We start from the raw sequence: 27,850 nt of genomic DNA on the forward strand, positions 1-27,850 counted from the left end.
TTAGTTTTTCCAGGATTTTACAGGATCACATATATATATATGTATGTATGTATGTATACATATATATATATATATATATACATATAAAATTTTAAATTACATTGCTTTTCTTTGTTCCTCTTCTGGTTTTTAGAAAATCCATCAGAAGCAGATTTGTGGCTGCTGAATAGTTGCACTGTGAAAAATCCAGCTGAAGATCACTTTAGAAACTCAATTAAGTAAGTGAAAATTGGTCATTTTACTTTCCAAAGGAAACAGAGAATTATTTGAAAAAGGTAATTATTAAATCAGTGGCTTACTCTTAGTGGTTACTTAAATGTTTACTGGTTTGTTGAATTGAGTTCACTTTTTTTTTTTTAAACATTATTTTATTTGGTCATTTCCAAACATTATTCATTGGAAACAAAAATCATTTTCTTTTCCTCACCCTCTCCCCCCATCTCTCCCATAGCTGGCACATGATTCCACTGGGTATCACATGTGTTCTTGACTCGAACCCAAGAGTTCACTTTTAAAAGGTACTTTACAATTCAATATGAATATGAAGTTTCTTTGAAAAGTACCAGGAAAGTTGGAAATTTGTTTTGATATATGATTATGGCTGATTTGTATCTTTCACAAATTGTACCTTTTTACATCATTACCTATTAGTGTAATTTTTTTAATAGTTTATTTGAGAATATATGAAGTTTTAATATATTTGTTTCATAGAATCCAATGTTGGCAATTTGTGAAGCTATGCTCAATGTAGTTGCCTAAGCAATTTCCTTTTCAGGTTGCATGGAAAAAGCTAAATTGCTTTTTGTTTGTTTTGTTTTTTGGTGATTCAGTCCCTGGTGTTTAGGGCTTAACTGTTTTCACTTTCTTTAGTCACAGTGTTAGATTTAAAATAGTTTTGAGCATTAAATAGTTGTAGATAAGAGAGTGGGAGCCATAAAATGTGATAATTAAAATGTTTGGGAGCAAAGGAAATATATAACAATTATGACCACTGAAATATGTTTTCTACTGTGTCTTGGTTTTATATAAATATAAGATGGTCGCCAGGGAATATATTCCCAATTTATGAATATGCCCAAGCCAACTGGGTTTTATAGAGAAATTTAATTTATAATACACTGATTAATCAATAGAAAAAGAGAGAAAGTAAGAAAGGAATAAGAATGAAGGGCCTCAAGCCAATAAGGCCTAGACCTCAGTCCTAAGAGATAAATCAGTCAGTTGGTTTTAACACTCACCCAAGATCTCTCTAGGTAAGGCTTCTCATGCCAACCTCAGGCTCCACCTTCAAGAGAGCCTCCTTTCAAGAAAAGTTGTCAGAGAATTCTCCTCCTGAGTCCTCCTGAGTTCTCCTTCCACAGCCTCCTTCAAGACCTCTCTAGTAGCTCTCCCTCCAGGACCTCTCTCCTCTCAGCCCTCCTCCAGAGCATCAACCTCTTCAGTCCTCAGACCCCCCTATCTTTAAGCCAACCATCTAAGTTCTCTCCCCTCAGTTCTCACATCTACCAATCACTGTCGATGTCTCCCCTGTGCCAATGGTGGCTCTAGCTTAACCCAAGACCGCCCAGAGGTCTGTCCCCTTTGCACATGTCTGTTGAAGGTCATATTCTCAAATAATTAAATCTTGATCTTTGCTGCAGCCCTTCCTAAATCCTGTTACTCTGAGTAGGGTGGAGATTGTAGTTTCCAAGACCTGGTTCTGTCATTCCAAGTATCTCTATTGTATCAATTCTAAAATCAATCATGACTCAAAGAACTTTCTGTTCTATGCTTAAGCATAGGTCAAAGCCCTTTCCATTGTTTAGCAAAAGGTTTCTGTCCTAAAGTAGTCTTAAGTAGGGAAGAGAAGGATCCTCCCATGCCAAGGAGTTTCATATTCCAATAGAGTTCTTACAATCAGTGGAAATTTTTTCCAGTATGAAATTTCTCAATGGGGAAATTTCCAACATTCATAAGTCTAAGAAATTTTAAGGTTTACAATAGACTGAAACTATCTGACTTATTTTTAGGCAAATTTGGAATTCCAGACTGTGGCAGAGTTCCTTTGGGTGAAAATTTCATGTGCCTTTTGGTAATAGGACTGGAGAGCAAATTTGCTTGGATCTCACTAGGGAATAGTAGAAATTTTGATAGCTCTATATAGAAAGGAATGTTATAATTAGAATTTTCTGGAGATTGTATATTAATTTATATTTACTTATTAGTAAAGAGGAGAGTGCAAGAGAGAGACACAGAGAGAAAGAAAAAGAGAAAGAGAGAAATCTCATGATCAGACATGTTCTGGGTCCAAGTCCTGATTTTTTGCTCTGTCACTAGTCTTGAGGGGACTTCCACCAACCCCCTGCCATATTATATGCCAGAATGCAAAAAGGATAGGTAGTCAAAGGGTGGGACTGATGCTTATCAAAGATGAGTTTTTTAACAGAATAAGGGGGTACAATTATTTATTTTTTTCAGAAATTTTAATTTTAAAGAATTAATTTAGAATACTTTTCCCCCCTCTCCCTCCCCCTTCCCATAGCTGATGCACAATTCTTCTGGGTTTTACATGTATCACTGACCAAGACCTATTTCTGTATTATCAATATTTGCAATAGAGTGATCGTGTAAAGTCAACATCCCAATCATATCCTCATTGAACCATGTGATCAATCTTATGTTTTTCTTCTGTGTTTCTGCTCCCATGATTCTTCCTCTGAATATGGATAGCGTTCTTTCTCATAAGTCCCTCCGAATTGTCCTGGATCATTGCATTGCTACTACTAGAGAAGTCTATTACATTCAGTGTACCACAGTGTATCAGTCTCTGTGTACAATGTTCTCCTGGTTCTGCTTCTCTCACTCTGCATCACTTCCTGGAGGTTGTTCCAGTTCACATGGAATTCCTCCAGTTCATTATTCCTTTTAGCTCTATAATATTCTATCACCATCAGACACCACAGTTTGTTCAGCCATTCCCCATTTGATGGACAGACACCAAGGGGGTACAATTTATACACATAAGGACATATATAGATTTTGTGCAGAATCAAGTTAAGATGGCTTAATAATGTAAATAAATCATAAGTGAATTCACATAAGAACATTTTGGTTGAGGTTTTTAATCTGAAAGTGAGAGAATGACTTATAGTCAACTCTCATCCCCAATTCTAAATTCCTTGAAGGAATTTGACCACTGTGTAGGGATTAGGTTTCCTTCTGAGATTTGAAGCTGGTTTTCTTTCTTTTTTCTTCTTTATTACCTTTTGTTTGGGGGTAGTCATTTTCAGCACAGACTATTCCTAAACCTCAATTAGGGAGTCATATCTGATAGACTTTGTAAAATATTCTTTGATGAATCTGTATAACTTTGGTCTTTTAGTCCAGGACCACTGGGAGCAGCTAGACAGTGCTGGTGATAGAGCTCTGGACCTGGAGTAATGAGTTCAAGTGTTACCTCAGATACTTAATAGCTCTGTGACTTCTGTTCACCTCATTGTCCTCATCTGGATAATAATTGTACCTATTTCTCAGAGGGATTGTTATGAGGTTAAAATAATGAGATTATATGCAAAATGCCTAGTACAGTGCCTAGCGCATAGTTAATGCTGCTATCTTAGTGTTAGCTATCATCACCACTGTTTGCAGTTGTAGTTTTTGCTTCTACATAAGATTTGGACTATTTTAGCAGTCTTAAGACTTCTGAGTAGCAGTGGAAAAGCAAGTGAAAGACCAATGCATATGTTTCTCTTGGACCACAGAGAATTGTTCTGGATTGGGGACACGGACAGTGTGTTCCCAGTGCACTTTGGTCACTTACATGGGTGATGAAGATGTTTCTGAAAGTGCCTGATGGTTTTCATGGAGGGTCTCTCTCTCTCTCTCTGTCTTTCCCCCCACCCCAGCCTAGAGTCAAGGTTTTGAACTAAGAGTGATTATATTTATGAGGATGACCATTTATGATTCCAGCCAGGTGATGGAATATTGGAGGCAATGGCTAAGCTTACCACGCCTGAGAGAGGGAGCAGGCTTTATGACAGGTAGAATTTCTGAATGGGAAGACACTAGGCTGTGCTGTAGTGAGAAATTTGAGCCCCATGGGAGCCATGGAAAACTGATGTATACTTCTTTGCTTCTTAGGGAGAGTACAAAGATTTCTTTATTCAAGCACAATATAAGGCTTTATACTGGTAATTTGGCGATTGGAAGCCTCCGATGAAGCTGAGGTTCTTCTCACTAGTAAGGATCCTTACTTCTTTGAAGGCCTCTAAGACCTCAAACACCCCACCAGAGTGTTTCCTAATGAAGAATGGGCAGGGAGCAAAGGGGAAGAGGTGATCATATGTCAGTGATGGTGAACTTATGGCATGGGTGCCAAAGATGGTACTCTCTGTGTTTATGCAGCTGCCCCCCTCCCCCCCCCCCCCCCCATTTGTTACTAGAAAGGCAGAGGGACTTGGGTGGAGCTGCTCCCCTCCCCCTATCCACCAGCCTGACAAGGCTTTTTCACATCCCTGGCTCCTGACCAGCAACTTAAAGGGATCTCACAGTGGGTAAGGTGGATGGCTCACAGGCTGCAGAGCTGGAGGGGAACTGTGCACTCGGGCCATTCCCTTCCTCCTCTCTAAATTCACCTCACCCACCCCTCTGCCCAGTAGCCCATTGGTAATACTTTCTCTCTCACCTGTGTAGGATAGAGAGGGGAATGGGACATACCCATCATATGGTGAGGAATAGGGTATGACATGAAGTCTGGGGGGGGGTCAGCATGACACTTGGTCTGGGGGATGAGGTGAGGGAAGGTCCGGCACACTGTCTCGGAAGGGTTGGCAATCACTGCCATATGTCTTAGACTTTGACATTCACATCCTTGTCATTTAAGTTAGCTTGTTTCATAAAACTTGGGTTGTCATTTATTTACATTATTAACCAGTTTTGGGAGAGACTTCTAACAGGGATTTATTTTATTTTGTTAATTAGAATATTTTAACTTGGAAAGATTATGATTTTTTATTTTAATATAATTAAGTGTAATATAAAAGAATATTTAGCTAACTATTTAGCTCAGGCATGGAGAAGGGAAAGCTATTGTGAGATTAATATATGGAACTGGGAATCATTTGCATAGTCTAGACGTGATAATTGGTATCCTTGAGAGTGAATGAAAGATCATATTTTCTTCTAAAAATCTAATATCTATTCTACATTTTCCATATTGATTTTTATATGTCATCCCTCCCAGTAGAATGTAAGTTTCTTGAGGAAAAGAGATTATTTTTGGTTTTTCTTTCTGTCCTCAGCAATTAAAGCAGTAGATAGCAAACAATTAAAAGTTTATTGATTGATTGTGAAGAAAGGATTAGATATCTGAGGAATCAGCTTTGAGTCCTGCCCATATTTAAGGGTTGTGAGACAGAAGATATCCAGAGTAGAATAAAGAAATAAAAAGTTTACATTTACCTGACCCTTACTTCTAGAAAAACTTCCATATTTTTCATTTTTTTGGGGAAAAAAAAAGGTTCTGTGTTACTTAGATTATTTTTTTCCTTCAAGTATGAAGATTGTTCTGGAAAAATCAGCTACTTTGTGCTGTTTTAGTGACATTAAAATGGGCATGTTTCTTTTATAGGTAGCACTGCCCCTAGGCCCCCAAAACATTACTGCTGTAGGCAATTGACTTGTTGTCCAGATTTTGGATAGAGACAACCTTGTTTCAAATCTTGCCTATCTCACTAATTGTATGACCTTGATGAAGTCATTGACCTGTGGACTTCAGATTCCTCATTTGTAAAATGGGAGGTTTGAATTAAAATCTAATTCTGTGAATGTCCACTAATTGTCATTTTAATAATATTATTAGTAAATATTTTGAACTATATAAAATAAGAAAATCGCTGATTTTTTAAAAGTAGGTTTTGTAATCTCTACTATGAAGGTGACTTCCAGTAGTTGCTCAGTATTTGAAATGATTAAGTCAGTCACTAATAAAAAGTCATCTAGAGAAAATGAGATCTAATATAAATTTTTTTGCAGTGCAACATGCTGCTTCGTGGAAGTATTTTCCTATAAAAATATAGGTGATGAAATGTATTATTTTTATAATTTCTAAGGACTTTTGATAGTTATAACTAGTTTTTGTTAAAGTTTAACCTAATTTTTTTGTTTTTAGAATTATGTCATCTCATAAGAGTATAAGTTAAGACTGATAATGTGACTAATTTCAGCTGTTATTTGTAAATATGTAAAGCAAAATGAATGCTAATCTGTGAACAAAGACTAAACAAATTTTCTTTTTCTATGTCCCCAAATTAAAAAATAAGAGTAATACTAGTTTTGAACATTTTGTTTTACAGAAAATACCACCTATCTTTTTTGTTTTCCTTTCCCCCCTTCCTATTCTTTTCTATTCCTTTCTTTTCCTCTATGAATAAGATACCATAATTTGTTTCCATGGCACTAAAATAGATTTTAAAGGCAGAGATGAGTATAGGATACATAATTAATTTATATAGTCTATGGCAGAACTTGAATGGTTCCCATCCCAAATATCACAGTCTATGTGCACTTGGAGTTCTTTTTTTGTTTTCAGGAAAATACACTTTTACAAATGAAATTGGAAACTCACTCTTCAAATAGTTCTTATTTTGGGGAGAAGAATCTGTTTTACCTGTTTTTTATTTCACTATTCATTATTTTATCCTTTCATTGTCACTTCACTTTCTTGGTTTATGCCACATGATGCAATAGATAATGTGCTGGACTTGAAGCCAGAAAGACTTAAGTTCCAATCCAGATTCTATTGCTGTGTGTGTAATAAGTCAAATTGTTTAACCTCTTTGACCTTCAATTTTCTCAACCTGTAAAACTAGGATATTGACACCTGCAATGTCTGGCTAACTGGGTTATTGTGAACCTCAAATCAGATAATATATAATAAGGGACTTTGCAAACTTAAAAGTGATTTATTGATGTCAGTTATTATTTGGACAATACTTTTATGTGTTTAATGGAAAATCCTTCCCTTAGCCTTTGAATATAAACCCTAACTTGTAATAACTAGCTTTTTCTTGTTTACTCTATTTATCATTACTCATCCTATACTGCCATATAGTTCTATTTCATTGTATATGGAATGTCTCCCTAACTCGATCATTAGTTTTGAAGGTGTGGACTGTATAATTCTGCTTATCGTCCTCTCCTTCAACCCCTTAGCTTTGCCCTATTAATTTTAGTAGCCTTTTTCATTGCTACCTTTATTCTTGTTCCCTCAGAGGCAGAGAAAATCTCCCAGTTCATCTTGGACAATTATGGTTTCTCTGCTGATCTATTTTTGCCATTTATCAATTCATTCTTAGTTATTGATAAGTGTATGATTGAAAATCTATTAACCCTAAAAAAGAAGTACATAGACTTCCTGTCATTACATACTTCCTGTAGACAGAGGATAAAGGGTATGGGCTTTGGAGACTCCTGTTCTCTGATGTAGAATCAGCATTGATGGTGGTGAGTGGGGTTGACTAAAAAATGGCTAACCAGCCATGGGCATGTGGTCTTTATTTTTTATCTTCTTTATTCCTTGATTTCTAATGATCATTAATAAATCTCTTAAAATACAATATTATTTTTGATATTTAATTTTAACTTTTACATTGATGGCAATCACTAGTCTGAGAAGAACCTCTCAAATTTTTAAGTTAGCCGAGATAAATTTTTTTTAAGTCACATTTCTCCTGCCAAGGCTTTTTGTCCACCCCACCCACCCTCGCAAACTCCAACTCTCTTTGGAGCTGCTGCATTTTTCTTTTCCTACTTTTTACCTGGTTGCTTGCTCTCCCTACTGGCTGAGCTATTTTTAGTGGAGGGACTCTTGGCTAAGAAGAAATAAACCACTTTTCTCATCCAACTGCTTGAGTCCTTCCTTCCTCATTCCTCCTTCATTGCTCCTTGCTGCTGACTCTGGTGTGGCTGATACTGCTTCCTCCTGATATTCTGTACCTAGATCGGTCACCTGGTCCCAGTCCCCAGATTCCAGAAATACTCCTCCTGATCTCCAGCTCCGATCCTAAATTGGCCTCCTTCCCCACCCAACCTCTGACCTTGATCACTGTTGCTGCCCCTGCTGGGCTGATTGCTGCCACCTAGAAGCTAGGAGTCTTTAGAATTGCTCCTCAAGGCAGATGGTAAAAAAACAAACAACTGGAATGTCTTTTTCTTTAGGCAATGATTAGTCTCTTAACTCCCTCTAGGGAAACTAGCTTTACCTTAGGGGAGGATGGGGAGAAGGAAGAGACTCTTCCAAATAGGAAGCTAATTACAACCATGGCTTATTCTATGAAAGAGCACTGCATTACCTGTTTCAAACAGCTTCTAGCTTTAGGATGTTTTTTCTTTCTACCACTGATCCTTTCAATTATCTTGCCTGAAATTCAGGGAAGAAATTCATTCCCCTACATCCTTTTGCCATTTGTACCTGCCCAGTCTCTATGATTGATCCAGTTTGAGGTTCCTCAAACTCATGCACTCCCTCCCTATGGGAGATCCCAGAGTGCTGACAATAGGGATCTGAATTTTAGAAAACAGAACTTTAAAGGGTCTGGAGGTGACATTTTAAGTCTTTTTATACTCATTTTTTTTAATGAAAGTCTTGCCCTTCCCCATTGGATTGTTAAGTTCCTTGAGGACAAAGTTCTGCTTTCTTTTTCTTATTTACTACAGTACCTGGCACATAATAGGTCTTTAATAAATGTTTATTGAATTAAATTGAATTGCAATTAACTTATTAACCATAACTAATTTTTAATTATCAAAATATGTTTTACATTTTATTAGCCTAGTTGAAGTGAGGATATGCATTCATTAGAAACAAAGTGAATTTCTTTAAGAATATGATGTTTCAGACTTTCCACTGATACTGAAGTTTTTTCTTTATTTTTATCACTGATTTTCATATTGTTCAGCAGAAAGAATGAGAGATAAGATATAAAAAGTAGATTTATAATGCTTTAGGTTGGCTTTTTGAAGACTGCAATCTTAAAAAGTACCATTGCTTTTGTTTTTTTCTGATATAATCTTTTAGGAACTTGTCTAACTGTGTTATCAATACATCTTTTAAATACAAACTACCATCCCCATTTTGGTTGACCTCTCCCAGTTTTATTCATTTCTATTTGTTTTAGACAAGATGGTCTTTAACTTGATAAAGCTCTTGGGTAAATAAAAAAGATAAAAAGTTTGACAAAAATAAAACTTGTACTTAGTGAGTATGTTAAAAGGAAAAAGATTTTTCAGTTAATGGTTTTGTGGCTTTTTTTATTATGGCTAAAATAGATCATTTTGAGGTTGATAAAAATAAACTCATCATGTGTGCTTTATATAAATGAAGGTAAAGAATGGTCAGTAAAGCTTTGATCACAGGTAATTAAAAACCCTCCTTATGACCTAATATATAACTACATGTTCCAAATAGGCCCTATTGTTTCATTTATTGTCTTTTAGCATATCCTTTTTTAAAAAAAGTATTTTACTTTATTATTATGGGAATAATATTTTTAGGACTTTCTGAAGATAACCAGCTATTACCTAGGTGGGTATTAGTATATATGGTCTTAATAATAAAAAAAATTTATTCATTTTTTTGAAATAATATTTAAATATATAACCATATTAGATTATGTCTTAACTGATTTTCAAAGTACTGATATAGTGGTTTGGTATGGGATAATGTCAGCTGTAATTTTCAGATTGAAAGGTTTTAGGAATGAAAAATAACAGAGCAGTGAAAATAAAAGGGAAGATGGGAAGACAAGAAATGTATGTCAGAGACAGTTGTTATTTTAAAAAGTACTTCACTTTTTTCTTTCTTTAAAAAAATCCCCTTTGACAAGAATCTGGAGCTCATAAAGAAGGTGACATAAGAAGTTATTCACATTTTGAAAAACTTCTCAATGTTAATCAATTTTAACAAGTAACTTAAAGGGGGCAGCTTAGTGAATTGAGAGACAAGCCCAGAAACTGGAGATCCTGGATTCAAATTTTGCCTCAGATGATTCCCAACTGTGTGACCCCGAGCAAGTCACTTAACCCTCATTGCCTAACCCTTACCACCCTTCTGCCTCAGAAACAAAACACAGTATTGAATCTAAGATGGAAGGTAAGGGTTTTTTTTTTTAATCACTTAAAGATTTTAAAATGCCAGAATTTATAAAGTTCAGCAAGATGTTATTGATGTTAATCACTTAAATAAAATCACTGTAGATAGATTTTATAGCATTAGCCCAGTCATTCTCTTTTTTTTCAAATTTGTAAAGTAAAATCGGTTGCTTTGATAAAGAAAGAAAAAAATGTGTAATATAAGTTGTTTTCAACAAGCCTTATTATATTAACATTTGTAGTTATGAAACTTTAAAACAAAACAAACCTAAACCCCAAATCCTATGATCCCTTAATCTCTGCTGTTTGATTGTTTGAAATAGCTTTAAGCCCACACCAGGTTTATACCCTTATCTTTAAAAGAACAAAATAAAACCACAAACAAACAAAAAGCCAAGCAAACCTGGTTGTAAATATACTAATTATTGTGTCTCCTTGCTATAGAGGTTGGTAATCTTTAAAATATTCTTGGCTAGGTATTAAATCAGAATTTCATAATGTTGACCAACTATTCTTTGGATTAAACAAAATTTTAGAAAAATACTGGTTAGATTGCTGATCCAATGATGCTATTAGTATAATTTTTATATATTTTTTCTCATTGCTTTTTATTTGTCATAATCTTCTCTGATCTATTTATTCAATCTTGAACTCTCTTCCATTCTCCAGATTCCCATTTCCAACTGCCTACTAGACTTCTTAGCTAGATATGGACATATATATACTTTTTGAATTCAACTTATTTGAAACTGAACTCATTATCTTTCCTACCAAACTCCTCCTCTTCTGGGAGGGCGCCCTGGGTCCAGGCACCCAGGTTGAGATGAAGGCATCAGTGCCGACTCTTCATTTTCTCTCACTTCTTAGAGCAGGGGTTCGCAAACTTTTTACACAGGGGGCCAGTTCATTTAAAAACTTTATGATGTGGTCCATGCTATAAATGATGAATCTTACCTCTTGTACTTTGAAAATTTGTAAGTATTTTGATGGAGTGATAGTTATTTTTGACTTTTTACTTTCTCTTTGATTGAAAAGTGTTTATTAAAAAAGAAATTATTGATACGTTTTGGTTTTATATACCTTGTTTTCCCAACATACCCTTTCTCTCCATTTGCCCTTCCCTGTGTCGTAATCCTTATAAAGAATAAAAAAAAGAGAAAATTATTCTACAAACCAACTATGTAACATAATAGTAAAGTTTGAAAGTATATGATGTTCCACAACCACATCCACACCTCTTCTCTGCAAAGAAGGGAAGTGCATTCTCAGATCTTTTGCTAAGTATAGCCATTATAGTTTTACAATTTTTAAGATTTATATGTTTTGTTGTTGTTTCTATTTAAATTATTGTAGTCATTTTGTATATTGTTTCCCTGGTTCTCTTTATTTCACTTTATATTGGCTAATATATTTTTCCATGTTTCCTCGTGTTTTTCATATTAATTGCTTCTTATATATAATCCAATAAAAATATTCAATTAGATTCTTGTCCACAGTTTATTCAGACATTCTCCATTTGATGGTCTTCAATTTTTATTTTAGTTCTTTCAGACTAAAAAAAGTGCTACAAGAAATATTTTGCATATATCAAATCTCTTATTCTGTCTTTGATCTCCTTAGTTGGATCTCTAAGTTAGTTACCTTTCCCCAGTAATTCTAAATTGTTTTCCAGAATGATCCAGATCAATTCACAGCTCTACCAACAATGCATTAGTGTTTTTGTTTTCTATAACCCCTTCAATATTGACTCAATCTTTTGTCATCTTTGTGAGTTTTCTGTGTATGATTTGAAATTTCAGAGTTGTTTTCCTTTTCTCATTTAAAATTTCTTACAAAATTTTTACCAATTTTAACTCTTACTTGCTTTAGTTTCCTTATCTGTAAAATGGTTATAATAATAGCAGCTACCTCCTAGGCTTATTGTGGAGGATCAGAATGATAGCATTGTGCCTGGCACATAGTATGTCCATTATATAAATGTTAGGTATGGTGGTTGGGAAACAAACATCCTTGTGTCACTTCAGTCAAAATGGTGATTGCATTTAACATTTTTTGCATACTTCAATGACAGGTCCTTATCTTGGAGAGTTTGTAGATTTTGAATATGAGAGGTGCAAGTTCCCTTTTTCATTTTTTTGGTTCAATAAACAACATAAGGTGATCTATTAGTAGTGCATATGACTGTATATATTTCTTGACCTGAGTAATATAACTTATATTGCGGGATTGGGAAGAGGAAGATGAGCAGTGCAATCATAAAAAGAGTGACTAAAGAGAAAAAAACAGATAATAAAGTTAAAATGTCAAAATGATTATATACTTAAAGATAAAAAAAATTTTCCCTAGTTTCCTATCTTCCCTTTCCCCTTTCCCCAACCTCTGGATTTAATTAAAGTTATATAGCTTTGCTTTCAGTGATTCTGTAGTTAAAACTCAAAAGTTTATAGTCACATAACTTCATTTCCTAACCATATATACTGATGTAATGATATTCATTGTTTTGGTTCTAGTTTTCTTCATCTCTAGCTTTTTGCTGAACACATTATGTGTAATGTTTAAGATCAGTAAGGGTAACTCATCCACTATTCCACAGATTTTTACCTTTGGTATCAAGGAAACAGAATCTTTTCGTGAAATCTGAGTTTCTTTGGAATTCAGTCACAAGGGCAGGATCTTTGCTGGACACCTTAATTTTTCTGGAATTCAGTTGCTCTATTAGATAAAAAGATTTCAAGAAACTATTGACCTTTAGAGTTAAGATCAGTAACTATCTATGCCAAAGAATTTGAGTTATCTTTCATAATTTTTCTTATTTGTATGTGACATAATTATTTAATCTATATAACATTTATAAATTAATATATATGGAAATAATTTTTTTGTGTATTTTTATTCCTAGATATTTTAGGAACATGTTTCTTTTCATGAAAAGCCTTTTGATCAGAGATTTCACTAGAGTACAAATGTTAAAGATTGAATGACAAGACCCATATTCACCAAAATAATTATAGCAGCCGTTATTGTAGTAGTAATGAATCAGAACAATTTTATTTGGCATCAGTTAGCAAAGTGGTTGTCAATTGTTTGAATACTGGCTAAAGAAATTATTGTACATTAATGTAAGATAATTATGGAGCTATAAGAAATCATGAATCAAAAGAAAGATTTATGGGAAGATATAAGAACTAATTCAAGGTCAAGTAAGATCAATCAGGAAAACAGTATACACAATAACTACAACAATATAAATGGAAAGATCAATAGCTAAGAACTAAATACTATATAATTATAATGACCAAGATTAGTCTTAAATAGATGAGAGCAAATTCATCCCCTCATCTCCCTTTTGTAATAGTAGGGAAATATGGATGCGCAGCACTTTTTTCTACTGTGAAATTGCATTGATGTTGGTTAATTGCACTTTCTCCCAATCTTTCTCATTTAAAACCTAGTTGAAACAATCTGTGATTTTTTTAAAGTAAAGGACAGAATAAAACAGGAAACCAGTGTCATGGAATCTAAACATAAAATATGACTCTACAGGTTTAGTATATGCACCAAAATGATTTTCTAACACGATCTCCAAATATTATACCCACTGATAAACAATAGGGGATGGCATCCAAATGTTCAACATAGCTTTTACTTGATCATATAAGACCTTTGATTTTAAAGGGACATTTGTTTTAAAATAATAAAACCAAAAACAAAATGGAAAAATGGAGCACATAACCAAGGAAAAATGCTGAAGAATGCCATAGATTTTTGAGTTATGTAAAAAACATACAAAAAAACACTCTTCCTCGCAAACAGAATTAATTTACATCCCCCCCAAATTTGACAATAAAAGTTTTTTAGAGGTACTACCAAGAGTCAGAAAAATAAAGAACTGAGAAATTTGGGCTAGATGTTATAACATTATTCAGAAGAAAGAGAGAAAAAAGAATTGCTCAAATAATGTTTTGCTTTTGTCTTTTCTGTCAAAGAAAAGAATCCATGAACATGGAACAAACATAGGTGAAAGGCAGTCTAAAACCAAAAGAAATAATTTGATTGTTCTGAGGACATTGGACTTCTTAAATGTATGAATGTTCATAGGCTTACATCTTTGGTTATGAGAAAAATTTGTAGATATGATGTTGTTTCAGGAATGGTGTAAAACAGGGCTACAGATACAGAAGCTAAGATTTTATCAGGTATATCTTTCAGAAATAAAGACAAAAGGATTCTTCAAGTCATAATTGTTATAATATCATTGAACTGGGGAAGGGTGATGGTGAGGGAAGGCAGAAAGAGGATATATTTAGTAATCAATGAGTCCAAGTCCCAAATTTATAATCTTCAAAATCCTTTTTTGTACCTTTCTTCAATTTAGTGGCTTTATTTTCGATGCAAAAGCTATTTAATTTGTGAAATCAAAATTGCCCCTTTTTTTCTCTTATGTCCACTTTTATCCTTTTTTGATTAAGAACTTTCCCCCTGTTCATACTTTTAGAGTAACTCTTTCTATTTTTCTCTGATTTGTTCATGATATCACTTTTTATATTTAGTTCATATTTCCATTTGGAGCTTATTGTGATATCTTGTAAAAAGCTGGTCAAAATCCAATTCATGCCAGACTGCTTTCCTTTTCCTAGAAGTTAAAAATTAACTTACTAAATATCAACAACCCAAATATTATTAACAAAGATAAAGTAAAAAAAATATTCCATTCAAAGTAACTACAAAATGTTTAAAGTGCCTGGCTGTATATTTATCAAGACTCACCTAGGAATTATACAAATGCCCCTATAAAATACTTTTGACAAAAATGATGGAAGAGAAATAATTGGAGATTTAAGTTGGGATGTGTTAAGACAGTAAAATAAAGGCTACCCACATAAATTTATATAATGAATATCTTGCCATACCAAACTACATTTACCTTTAGTGAATGTGTATTTATATTAAGCATATTGTAGGTTTAGGTTATTATTATCTCCATTTAAGAAATGAGGCAGCAGAAGTGAAGTGGACTGATTAAATGTCTTGCCTGGAGTTAAATTAATAGTGAGTGTCTTAAACCAAATTTTAATTCAGGCCATCCAAATTCCAGATTTAACACTGTCAATAGTTCCACCTAATGTGCTTGTTTTATATTAAAATCTGTTATACATTTTGTAGATAAAAATTACAAAATTGACTCATTTTTCTTTAAATACGTTCAACTTTAAAAATAGTTAACTAGGGAATTGTCCAATCTATTGAGGTTGACTTTCCCAGGGGTCAGTGTCCAGAGCGACCAGAATTCAATCCTCGTACTCTGTGTAGGCGTGTGGTGTGCAGCTCTGTGTAGAGGCCTACTATCACACTGAACCCTTTTCCGTAATTAAAGAATGGTTTTACTGAAAAAAAAAAATAGTTAACTTGTTTATTCAGGGGCTATTAATTTAATTTTTTTAGATTATTATTGGTTTTTCTCTACTTCCTGATGAATAATTTTTAACCTTTTTTTTAAACAGATGGAAGGTAATTCATAAATTAATCTTTGAGATAACTAATATTGCTTTTACTTATTCCTAATAAACATTTTAAAATCTAAAACAAAAGTATTATAATTTTTAAATAATTAAAAATAGCTTTATGAAGCATGTTTAGGTAGGAGAATGAAATACTGAGTGAAATCAAATGACAAACTGAGTAGCTCACATTTTTTTTTTTGATAAGATGCTTTGAGTTATTTACCAAGTATGTACATAGACCAAAAGAACAGAAAATGGAAATTTCCCAATTTTTCTAAGTCTCTTAATTTTGATAAAGGATGTGGATATAATGAAAAATAAAATTTTAATAAATAAAGCTTTGAATTTATTTGGCTAATTCTGGGCATTCCACTTCCTTAACATAACACCATTTTCTCAGTTAGGAACATATATTTGGAACTGAGATTTTTTCCTTTAATGAACTGATTTGTTTTTCATATTAGACAGTTTAATAGCAGCAAAATATATATACCTCTGCTCTGGACAAATTCTGTATTTTATTTTGACCTTTTTACTATTATTAAGTGGTTGGTATGTTATATTAATTAAAAAATTACTTTAAAGTGACTATTTCCTACCAAATGGATTGGACTACCTGCTTGGCAGATGGTGTTGGAAGTAATCATTGGAAATCATCCTGTGTTTATCTATATGTGGACATGTGCTTTCCAGATGCACTTTGTTTATCTAACATTACTGATTTCTTAAAGAAATATGCACCTTCTGGATAGAGTTGCATAACTTAGGAGAATGAAAGCTCATTAAACCAGATCTTTCAGATAGCTGTCATTTGTAGAAATCAGGTATAATTAAAAGGCTAATTGAGGTTTCCCAATGATGGATCTAGGCCAAGAAGACTACATTTAAAAAACACATATTCAAATTTAGTTCCTTGCTTAGCATATAATAAATATTGGGTTAATAAATGCTTGATGACTGACTGTAGACATGTGTGTGTCTGTGTGTGTATAGGTTTCTAATTCCTGAAGAAACTCAGATTTCTTTTGTCTCATTTCTCTTCTTGTTTTCCTTGGCTAACCAAAATATCTCTCACATTGTTGATTGAATTTTGTTGCAACTTAGTAAGTTGACAAGTCTAATACTGTGATTCTTGTTGTAGTTGCACATTTTCTCCCTAATTTATTTAAACACTTTTGCCAACTTTATTGAGATGAAAGCTGATTGAATGTTTTCCTAAAATGTTAAATTTTAAATGGAGTGTTTAACTATCTACAAATCTGAGAAATAAGGAAGGTCATTGTTACGTGATTTTGACAGGTGTAAAGTTGTAAATAATTACAAGTCTAAGCAGAAACTGGAACAGAAGTTGTAGAGCAGCTGGTAGACTTGACCTATGACAGGTATGGCATGACCTAAGAAGTCTGCTTTATGGAATTCTAAGGTTTGTTTTGCAGTGTGAAAAGAACATACAGATTCATAAAGATTTTTAAAACTAAAGTAGAATGTGTCATTAAAAAAGAGAGGTAGAGTTGTATAATAGAAAGGGCACTAGTCTGGGTGTCAGAAAGCCAGGCTTATAAGCACCAATTTTTCCTAATCCATTTATTCGGTTTTGTAAAATGAGACTACTTCAAGGATACTAAGATATTTTGACATCTTAATTTTTACCAATCAGTAAGGATCTCCTCGTAGTCCTTCTCTTGATGTAGTATCTTCCTCTTGCTCCTTAAATGTGGTCCAAAATCTATCAGGCCCTGTCACTCTCTCTTCTCTTCTCTTTTTACAAAACTTCTTTCTACAAACTAATTGACTCTATGGATTTAGTTGTCAGCTCGCTGCATATGACTCCCAAATCTATTAAATCTGGTCCTAATATTTTCCTAGAGCTGTAGTGTTACCTCCAATTAGATAGCTTTACCCAAGAGACCCACTAGCAACTTCATCTCATTCAACTCGTCTTCATTTCCCCTGAATTTGTCTTTTCCCTCTCCTTTATTATTTATTTGTATCCTTCCAATAATCTTGGCCCAAAGCTTAATACTTTTTGACTCTGTTTTCCTTGTAAACCATATCCAAGTCTGTTGATTTGAAACCCCCCAAAAATTTCAAAATAAGTCTTTCTTGACTCCATACTACCAACTAGCCCAGATCCTCTTCTCCTCGCTCTTGGTCTGTTGTGATAGCCTGCCTGTTTATTGTCTCTCCTATATCTCATCCATCATAACCAATATTCAGTAAGTACAAGTAATAAGTAGAGACAATGATAAGTAAATAAGAACAATCAATCAGTATAGCAAGTGTTTCCTGTGTGACAGGCACTGTGCTAAGTGCAGAGGGTCCAAAGAAAGGCACAGATCCAGCCCCCACCCTCATGGAGTTCATCTCCTGGGGAGGCAACATTCACTCATATTTGTCTATGTCAGATAGACATTCTGTGGATGGCATGTGCTCCCGCAGGGGAGGTGGCTGGGAGGCCTGGCTAGGGGAGAAAGTCAGAAAGAAGGATGGCAGAGAAGTTTTGAAGGAGACCAGAGCAGCCAGAAAGCAAGAGTGTGGAGGAGGGCTCTCCAGGCACATCATGGGGAGCAGGAGTGCTGTGTGCAGGAGCAAGATCAGGGAAGAGGCTGGTGAATGTCCTGGAGATGATCAGGAGTTGTGGAGTGAGGGTCTGGGGGGGCACGTGGAATGAGCACATCCATCCCTCACTTTAGGATGATCACTTTAGCAGCAGAGGGGAGAATAAATGGGAGTGGGGAGAGCCTAGAGGCCCAAGAGACCAATCAGAAGACTGTTGCAGTTGTCCAGGGTGAGGGAGTAAAGGTTTGCTCCAGGCGGAAGGCACAGTCATATATGAAAAGTGTCATGAAGGGAGAAGTTATAGGATGAGGTGGTGGACTGGATAAGTGAGAGTGAAGAGTTGAGGATGATCTTGAGGTTAGCCTGGGTGAATGGGGAGGGTGAAGATAGTCTTGAAAATAAGAAAGAAGTTTGGATGAGGAGAGGTTTGGGGCATAAGATAATGAGTTCTGTTCTGTATCTGTTAAGCCTGAAATGCTCATAGGATATCCATTTGAAGAGGTCCAATAGGCAGTTTTTGATATGAGATTGAAAGTCAGGAGAGACACTAGAATTGATTAAATAGATATGAGAGAGAGTAACTAGGTGGCTCAGTGGATTGAAAGCCAGACCTAGAGAGAGGTCTTGGGTTCCAGATCTGATCACAGACACTTTCTAGCTGTGTTACCCTGGGTAAGTTACCCATTGTCTAGCCCTTAACTCTCTTCTGCCTTGGAACTGTAATGATAGGAAATAGGAAAGAGAACTATAAGTGGGGGGTGGTGAGGGGTGTTAGAATGTTGAGAGCTCTACAGGTCCATGAGGCAGGAATGACAGTTGGAAACTGGACAAGGTCTTCTGGGAAATTCTCCTGAGGAGGGGGTCTTGAGTGCTGAGACACAGAAGGGAGTGGAAGGAGGAGCTATTTCTCTGTGCCATTTTTCAAGACACCTTTGGCGATTTCTGTCACTGACAGAAATCCTAACATCACTGGTTCCTGTTATTCTGAAGCCTTTCATTCCATGAACTATTAAGATACTGGACTCAATTTGTTGAGCAGTGTTCTCTCCCCTTTTTCCACCTCTCCCCTGCCTTACAAGAATTTGCTTCAATAATTAGATTATTTAGAAATATAGTTTTAGGATAGATTTGGGAAGGGAAGGTGAACTTTAAGACATGGCAAACTTTGCCCTCTTAGAGGATGGACCTTTGAGAAGGCATTCTGAAATTAGGGTGACCTACAACCTCCTAACCTTTACCCACTTCTTTACCCCAATCAGAATTAAATCACATTGAGCAGTCAGATAGCAACTTCAAACTTATTTATTTGTATCAAGGGAATAAGCTCATTGGCAGACTCCATCTTGCTGCCAACTTTCAATAGGACATAAGGGGGACTCTTGTGAGCGCCCCAAAGTAGCACCTATCTAGATGGGGTTCCATGTACCTCTCCTTGTAGAGAAGACTTCCCTGCTACCGTTGAGGGCTGGCACAGCCATCAAGGGGCAATCCTTCACTGAGGGGAGATCTCCATTGCGTCACCCTTAAGTAATCAGGGACTCCTGGAGGGTGGTAGTGAGGGAAGCCATATCATCAACCCTTGCCTCATTGCCTTCAACCTTCATTCTCCATTTAAGGTGTCCCCAAATTACAGAACCATTAGATAGTATTGATTCTAAGATGGAAGGTATGGGTTAAAAAAATGAGAATCATATGCAGAGATGATAATTAACTCTATGGGAGCTGATAAAATCACGTAGTGAAATAATATAGTGGAAGAAAAGAAAAGTATCCAAAATAGACCCTTGGTAGTGGTACCCTTGGTGAATGTAAGAAGATCCATCAAAGAAGACAAAGAAGAAAAACAATTCAGCAGGGAGGAGGTGTCTCAGGAGAAAGGAATGCCATAAAAATCTAGAAAGTATCAAGAAGAATGAGACTGACAGTACTAAAGGCTGCTCGGAAGTCTAGACAAATGAAAATTAAGAAAATAATATTAATTAGATTTGGCAACTAAGAGATCATTATTGACTTTGTAGATTAGTTTCAGTTGAATGGGGAGGTTAAAGGTACTTTAGATGATTTAGAAGAGATTATGACTGATAGGGAAAGGGGAGATACTGATTGTAGATGAATTTCTCAAGGAATTTAGCTCTGAAAATATAGAGACAAAATTGAAGAGGGCCCAATATTGAGGCTTGATTTTTAGCCTCATTTAGGGATTGTTATATAGATGATATTCTAGTAGCAGAGACCGAGACTGAGAATGGTTAGTCAGATAAGAAGAGTGAAAACTAATAGAGCAGTGCCTAGAAAACTCAGAGAGAAAAGTATATGGCCAAGAGGAGAAAGTACTCAGTAGTGTCAAATACTTCAGAAAGGTCAAGAAGGATGAAGATTGAGGGGTAAAAAAAAAATTCCGATTTGACTTTAAGTGATCAATGGAGAGGACAGTTTCAGTGGAGGGATAAGTTTTGGATGTTATATTAGAAAAGGTTAAAAATTAAGTGAATGAGAGAAGTGCAGATCATGAGATGTGTTTTTCTAGGAGTTTTACTGAAAAGAGAAAAGTAGCCTTATAGCTTGAGAGACTATTAGTATCCAAATTTTAGCATCCAATTTTAAGGGGCTTTAAGAAGAGAAAAGGGGGAGAAGAGAGAAATCAAAAGTGAATGCTAGCCTTTTTTTAGTAAAATATGAGGAGAGGGTAGGGGTGGGCTTGAATAGGGTGAAAAAAAAACTGAGGAATGTGATAGAGAATGAATTTGGGAAGGGTAAAATGATTTCCTTGTCATGTTGGGGTCTTAATTGAGATTCGTTAATAAGTATTTTAAGGGTCACAAGTGATGATTTGGGAAAGTATTGAGGGGGGGAAGTGAGGATGAAGTAGGTTTATGTGGAATAAGGAAGAGGAAAAAATGTAATTTAGACTGTTTTGTGTAAAGGAATTTCAGAATTCTCTCTCTCTGTTTCTCTCTGTCTCTCTCTGTCTCTCTCTCTTTTTTAAAATTTAAACCCTTACCTTCCATCTTAGAATCAATACTGTGTATTGGTTCCCAGGCAGAAGAGTGTAAGAGCTAGGCAATGGGAGTTAAGTGACTTGCATAGGGTCACACAGCTGGGAAGTGTCTGAGGCCAGATTTGAACCCAACACCTCCCCTCTCTAGGGCTGGCTCTCAATCCACTGAGCTACCCAGCTGCCCCTGAATTTCAGAATTCTTGATTATAAGAGTGGAATACTTGTGGATGATAGTAAGACTATATGTTCATCCCTGTGCATAGCTGAGATAAAGAGGAGAAGGTAATGTGAAATTGAAGAATTGGGAATTTAAAGTATTTGAGGAACCATTAGTTTATATTTGGAAATTTTCAGATGGTGAGCCATGTATTGAATTCCTTTAGAAAGCTAGGAGAACAACCAAGTGTGGGGTAGTGAATAGCCATAAGAAAATGAAATGAATCATAAATTTTCATAGAGTAAATCTTAAAAGAGAGAGTGTGCTAACTGAATGTGACAGAAGGAGATTGGAAATGGCAGTAAGGAGTAAGAAGTATTCTGACTCCCTTTAGAGCATCAGTGTGAGAGGTATGAAAGAAGGGACAATGAGTACTCAAAAGAATGGCAAGGGATGCATTGTTGGGAGTCAGAGCTCTTGGAATATTAGAGGAAGAGGTAAGAGAATACCAAGTAATTTTGCTATAGAATCTTTCTTGGGTGATCAAGAAAGGCTTTGCCTAAGGAATGGTATTTGACTTCACCTTTGATAAAAGCTAAAGAGATTGGACTGCCTAGGAGTCAAGTGGATTTCTCCTGATGGAGGTCTTCAGGCAATGGCTAGATGACTACTTTTTGGAAAGATGTGGAGATCTTTCTTATTCAGTTAGAGGTTAAATATAATTGTAAGAAGTTCTTTCAGATCTGAATTTCTGTAATTCTTTTTCAAAATGTTAACACATCAGAGGCATCAGAGCCTTTATTCACACATTATTGTATTTGATTCTGTCCTATTGCTTTCCAGAAGTTTCCATCTAACATAAATGATATAATTTTGATGAATGGGGCATGAAGCTGAAGAATTCTGGGATACGGAGTACCTTAGGTATTTTGGGCAGATTTGAATGTTGTGCTAAGTCATGTAGGTTTCAGGAGCACTGGATCCTTGAGCATAAATAGGGAGAATTCCAAAGACAAATCTGACCTATTTCAGAATTTGCCTTACAAGAAGGAAAAGAAACTCTTGGACATTTCCTTGCTATACTATACAGCCCCATACTTAAACCTATTGCTGTTGGACCCATGATTGAAGAATGGTTTTTACATTTAAAAATAAAAGTTTTATTGTGTTTTTAAAATGCAAAAAACCATTCTTTGCTTGAAGAAAAGCAAGGCAGTGGACTAGCTCCTTGCCAAACCCTCTTCTATACTGCTAGTGACTGACATTTTATATTTATTCAGAAGGTTAATGTCAGAGAAGTTCAGTAACTTTTCTAAGGTTTCCAGCTAGTTTTGCTTAAATAAAGTGTATATAGCCCAAACTTTTGTGCCAGCTTGTGAAATAGTATAGAATAGAATTTCTAAAATTTGTGTTTAATTCAATAATGTCAAATATTTGGTTATTATACCAATTTTTTGAGACAAACTATAATTTCTTCTCAGATGTGTAATCAGATACTTTTTATAGACTTTATTTTCTTAAAAAAAATTTTAATTTATTTTTATTTGGTCAATTTCAAACATTATTACTTGGTTACAAAAATCATATTCTATTCCTCCCTTTTCTCCCCCTCCCTTTCTGTAGCTGACGTGCAATTCCACTGGGTATTACATGTGATCTTGATCACAACATATTTCCATGTTGTTGATATTTGTACTAGGATGTTCTTTTTATAGACTTTCTGAGATTTTGACATTTGTTATTTTTTAAAATTAAATTTAATGAATTATTACTGACCTTGATTTATTGGAAGGAACTTTAGATTTGGAGTCAAAGGACCTGGATTAGAAGCCTAACTTTGCTGTGTGGCTATCTATTTTACCTCTGACAAGTTATTTCACTCTTCTGCTTTAATTTACTCATCTCTAAAATTAGGTGTTTTGACCAGTGGATCTTTAGGGTACCTTCCAATTCTCAATCCTATGAAATCAGGAAATAAATAACTTTGGTAGGCATTTTAGGAATGCAGAGATAAGCGAAAAATGAACCCTGATATCTAGAAGCTGACACATTGTAAGAGCTTACTGACTCATTGACATTTTATATAGCTATCAGAAGTGAACATACGTGAAATTAACTTGCATCCCATGTAGAATACCAACAGTATAGGATCTGAAAAGATCACATATTTGTGGAGGGCATATCACCAGATGACAGGAAATAACAAAGTTGATTTGTTCATTCTTCTTCAAATTAAATCTCACTTTTGAACTATTTGATTAAAAAAATAAAATCTGTGATGGTATATCCATGTACTCTGCAGCTGGTATAAATGCCTGAATTTATGGTGTGCCATTAACTATGATAAGGTGGTCATCAAGGTAATTTGTATGTAAGAGTATGAGGTTTGTATTAAATGGGTCAGAAAGCTTGACTGAAATGAGAATAACAATTCACATTCAATTAAAATGTGCATAGACTGCAATAAGTTTTCAGTGTACTAGAGTAAAGGGAAGATGAAGTAGGTTGATAATTAATAGATATAAATTTAAGCTAGCTTTATTCAGTCTTTTAATATTTCTTGGAAGTCATTTACAAAATGGTGAAGTTCTTGAAAATGTGGAAACGTAGATCATTGTTTAATTAGAAGGGCATGCTATTAAAAAATTAAATTCGAGGTACGTGACCTTAACTGTGAACTAATTAACTTAGGGCCAATGTGGTCTGTTCTCAAGTGAATAGATATTTAAAAATAAACTGGTAGTTTTCATATTATAAATCAGTGTTATTTGTGAGATTTCATCATAGCATGAGTAGGTTAATAGAATGTTCCCAAGTAAAAAAAAATAAAAAATTGACAGTATTGTAAGTATATTTATGTCATAACTTTTTAGTTTATAGAATATTTTTTATTTTTTATCGGATGTGGAAATAATAATATCATCCTCAAATTCTTACATGCTCATTTCCTTCTTGGCAATTTAAAAGAAGGTATGAGGTTTCACTGGCTATTGAAGTATTTTATAGAAAACTATAGTCGTTGAATTGAAAGCACAATAAAGTGAAACAAATAACTCATATGTTAATAAAATCCCATTTGGAAGTTCCCCTAACTATAGATTATTACATTATAGAATTTGATTTATGAAATAATTGTTGATTATAATACTTTTTTCTTTCTCCTAGAAACAATTATATAAATGATGATTACCTTTTCAGTCTATTACACAATCTCTTTTACTGAAAATGTGTCTGTTATATTGTATTACAGTTATAATACTAACAATTAAAACAATTGTAATATAGTTGATGAAGAATATGATTTGAAAACATTTATCTTGAAGGCTAGAAAAGGAAACGTTGACATACACATAAAGAAATGTGGAGCTGTTACTTTTCTGGACATTCTTTTTGGCATATGGTGTGCCAGTCCGCTTTGTAATCGATGGTGATTATTCTTTATTATATCACCTAAGTATAAGACTTTAAAATTTAAAAAAATTTAATAACAATTTCCACATTGTCCCAAATTATATGATCCATATTATCTCCTCCCCTTCTTCCTTCCTACCTCCTGGAATTGACAAGCAATTCAATCTGGCTTATACATGCATTATTACACAAAATGTATTTCCATACTACTCACTTTTGTAAATAAATAATTGTATAAAACAAAAAGCCCCAAAACAATGCTTAAATAAAAAAGTGGTAAATCATATGTTTTACCTTCCACAGTTCTTTCTCTGGAGGTGGATAGCCAGATTTGAACTAGGACCTCCCATCTCTTGGCTTGGCTCTCAAACCACTGAGCTACCCAGCTGCCCCTTTCCCTTTGATTTCTGCATCCCCAAATTCTATTTCCTCCACTATGAACTATTTCAAAAATTTTTGTGCATTAGAATGTGTTTTGCACCCCTCTTTTGTTTTTGAACTATGCAAGACTTTATTCTGGCTTCTGAAGGCGTGCTCTTTATACCCTCTAGCTAAAACTGTAGAATATTTCAGCTTTTTTTCTTCATTGATCAGGCTTTGAATTGCATGTAAATTGGGTGTTTCTTTCCTTAATTGGCAATGATCACAGCACTGGGTCTTGTAATTATTACTATTATTACTTATATTCATTATAATTATATTTATTACTTATAATTATTACTATTATCCCTTTATCTATTGTAATTATTATTATAATTTAATCTCCTCTCATTTCTCTGTTCATATTGTGCTTTTTGAGGACAGAATTTGTCTATGTGACTCAGCCTTTGCCATAAAAATTATCTTTTAGGAGCCGCTTTCCCCCTCTGTTGGTACCGGGGCCTAGGTTGATTGAATGTTCTAACTGTAGCTAAATTTTTTACCTTCTCTAGTTCTTTCTGTTTTATTGTTTCTTTTGCCTCATTTAATTTCTGCTTTAAGTCTTTTATCTGATCACCTTTCTCTTTATGGTGTTCTGAGTTTGCTTCATGCAAGTAAATAGCTGAGTCCTCTAATAGAGGATTAAGTCTGGTGGTAAAGACAGAGAAGAAGAAAGAGTAGCGATTTCCCTTCTCAAATTGGGGTTCAGGAGGAATAGCTAATGTTTAATATTGCCAAGGGAGAGGAGAGGGGGAGTGAGTAGTTCTCCCCCTTCAGCCTCTCCTCAGTTATGGCTGCTCAACCCCAAACTGCCTGTTGACTTCCCTCTACCCTCTACTATTAAAAGTCGAAAAAGAGAGAGAGAGAGAGAGAGAGAGAGAGAGAGAGAGAGAGAGAGAGAGAGAGAGAGAGAGAGAGACAGACAGACAGACAGACAGACAGACAGACAGACAGACAGACAGACAGAGACAGATCGAGAGAGAGAGAGAGACAGAGAGAGAGAGAGAGAGACAGAGACAGAGACAGAGACAGAGACAGAGACAGAGTCAGAGAGACCCTTCCCTCTTAAGCTGGAACTGATTTCCACTAGAGTTAGTTGGGGAAAAGATGACAAGCTTTATTGTAATTGATCAATTTGGGAATAACACAGGGAAATGGCTGAAGGAAAGGTTTCTGTGAGGAAAGAGGGAAAGGTGTCCCTATTCTAGTTACCATTACCTCCTTCCTCAAGTTGGGAAACCCAGGTCCTTGGCAGCCTTGGGCCCCTGAGAGATTCAGGCTTGGATGGCCCTCTCCTTGGCCCTCCTGGGCACCATTCAGACCCAGGTCACCAGCAGCTGAGGTGATTTCATCAGCTGCTTTCTGTCTTCTCCAACTGGCCACTTAAGTTAGGAATCTGTGAGGGCATGGGTGTCCAATCACCAGGAGAAAGATTTAAGTCCTTCCTCAGGAACAAAGTCTTGACCAGACTTTTCCTTAGGCTGCCTCAGGATTTAGAGAGCCAACTGCCTCTATCTGACAGAAACTCTTGGTCTCCCAAGATTGCAGAACATCTCCTGGAGTGCCCCACCCCTTTCTCCCTCTGTGGCTGAGGCTCTAGCAGTTTCCCAGACTATAACTTCAGTTCTAGGTTTTGAAACCTCTTTCACAGTCTCTTAATTTGTGCAATGTCATGGACTCATATGTAGGGCAGAAATTCTTAAAGAAACTTTTGATTGTGTTGCAATATCCCTTCAGAAATTGCCTCTTAACATGTTGTACTATTTGTTCACTATCCTGAGGAAACCCTAATATGGCTTCTGCACTTTCTAGGAATCTGTCAAGAAAGATGGAAGGGTGCTCTTTGGATTCTTGACAAATCCTCTCAAATTTTCTCCATGAGTTTGGATGGACACAGAATAATTTTATAGCCTCTAAAAGATCTTCCCTAGCCTTTTTTAGATAAGACAGATTTTGGGGATTAGAAAATTCACCATTCCTCCAAAATTCTGACCAGCTGGTAAGTTTTGGATCTTCCCTAGTTTTCCTTATGAATTGGGCTTGTTCCTGGGAGGTAAGTAATTCTTGTAAAAGAATCTCTGTATCTGCAAAATTTGGCTCATAGTGCCTAAAAGCACGTTTTAACTCCTTAACACAATGAAATGGATCTATAAATAATCTAGGCATTCTTTTTTGAAGTTCTTCTAAGTCTATTGCTGAGAAGGGTTTTGTGAATTTTCATATGGACCTTACCTTAGTCTGAATTTAACTGCAAAATCTTGAAAAGGCAGAATATTTTTACCCCTTCAGCACCCCCATTGTGTATAGATTTTGTGTTTGTTTCCTTGTCTGCAATAGTTTTGTCTGTGCAGTCCAATGGTTAGAGCAGGAGTGGTGTCATTGCCCTTGTCACAGTCAGTTTTAGTGCCCTTATCTGTAGTAGAATCATTGCCCATTACCATCTTGTCAATTTTTGTTATTAGCCCTTGATATAATTCATTCATATTGTTTATCTGATTGAACATCACCATTAAAGTTGAATCTCCAGTATTGTTATGTTTCCCCATGGCCAGTTTGATTCCTTTCCTCAGGGTGCTCAAGGTTTGCCATGACATCATTGTTGTACCATATATGGCAGGGAACATTGGCCACAGACTTTCAATCTCAAAAGACATTTGGTTCCAAATTTTTGTTATG

At 35.3% G+C, this 27,850-nt stretch overlaps 1 protein-coding gene across 3 annotated transcripts in view; it reads left to right on the forward strand.

Moving 5' to 3' along the window:
- The window catches only part of CDKAL1 (CDK5 regulatory subunit associated protein 1 like 1), a 704,381-nt gene that overhangs the window by 92,700 nt on the left and 583,831 nt on the right, over positions 1 to 27,850 (forward strand). For all 3 annotated transcript variants that reach the window (XM_001375837.4, XM_007487880.3, XM_056823496.1), the window contains one exon: positions 134 to 218. In XM_001375837.4, coding sequence (XP_001375874.2) covers positions 134 to 218 — 85 coding nt within the window. The remainder of the gene's footprint in view (positions 1 to 133; positions 219 to 27,850) is intronic.

The sequence above is a fragment of the Monodelphis domestica genome, chromosome 3 (genome assembly GCF_027887165.1).
Source record: "Monodelphis domestica isolate mMonDom1 chromosome 3, mMonDom1.pri, whole genome shotgun sequence".
NCBI lineage: Eukaryota > Metazoa > Chordata > Mammalia > Didelphimorphia > Didelphidae > Monodelphis > Monodelphis domestica.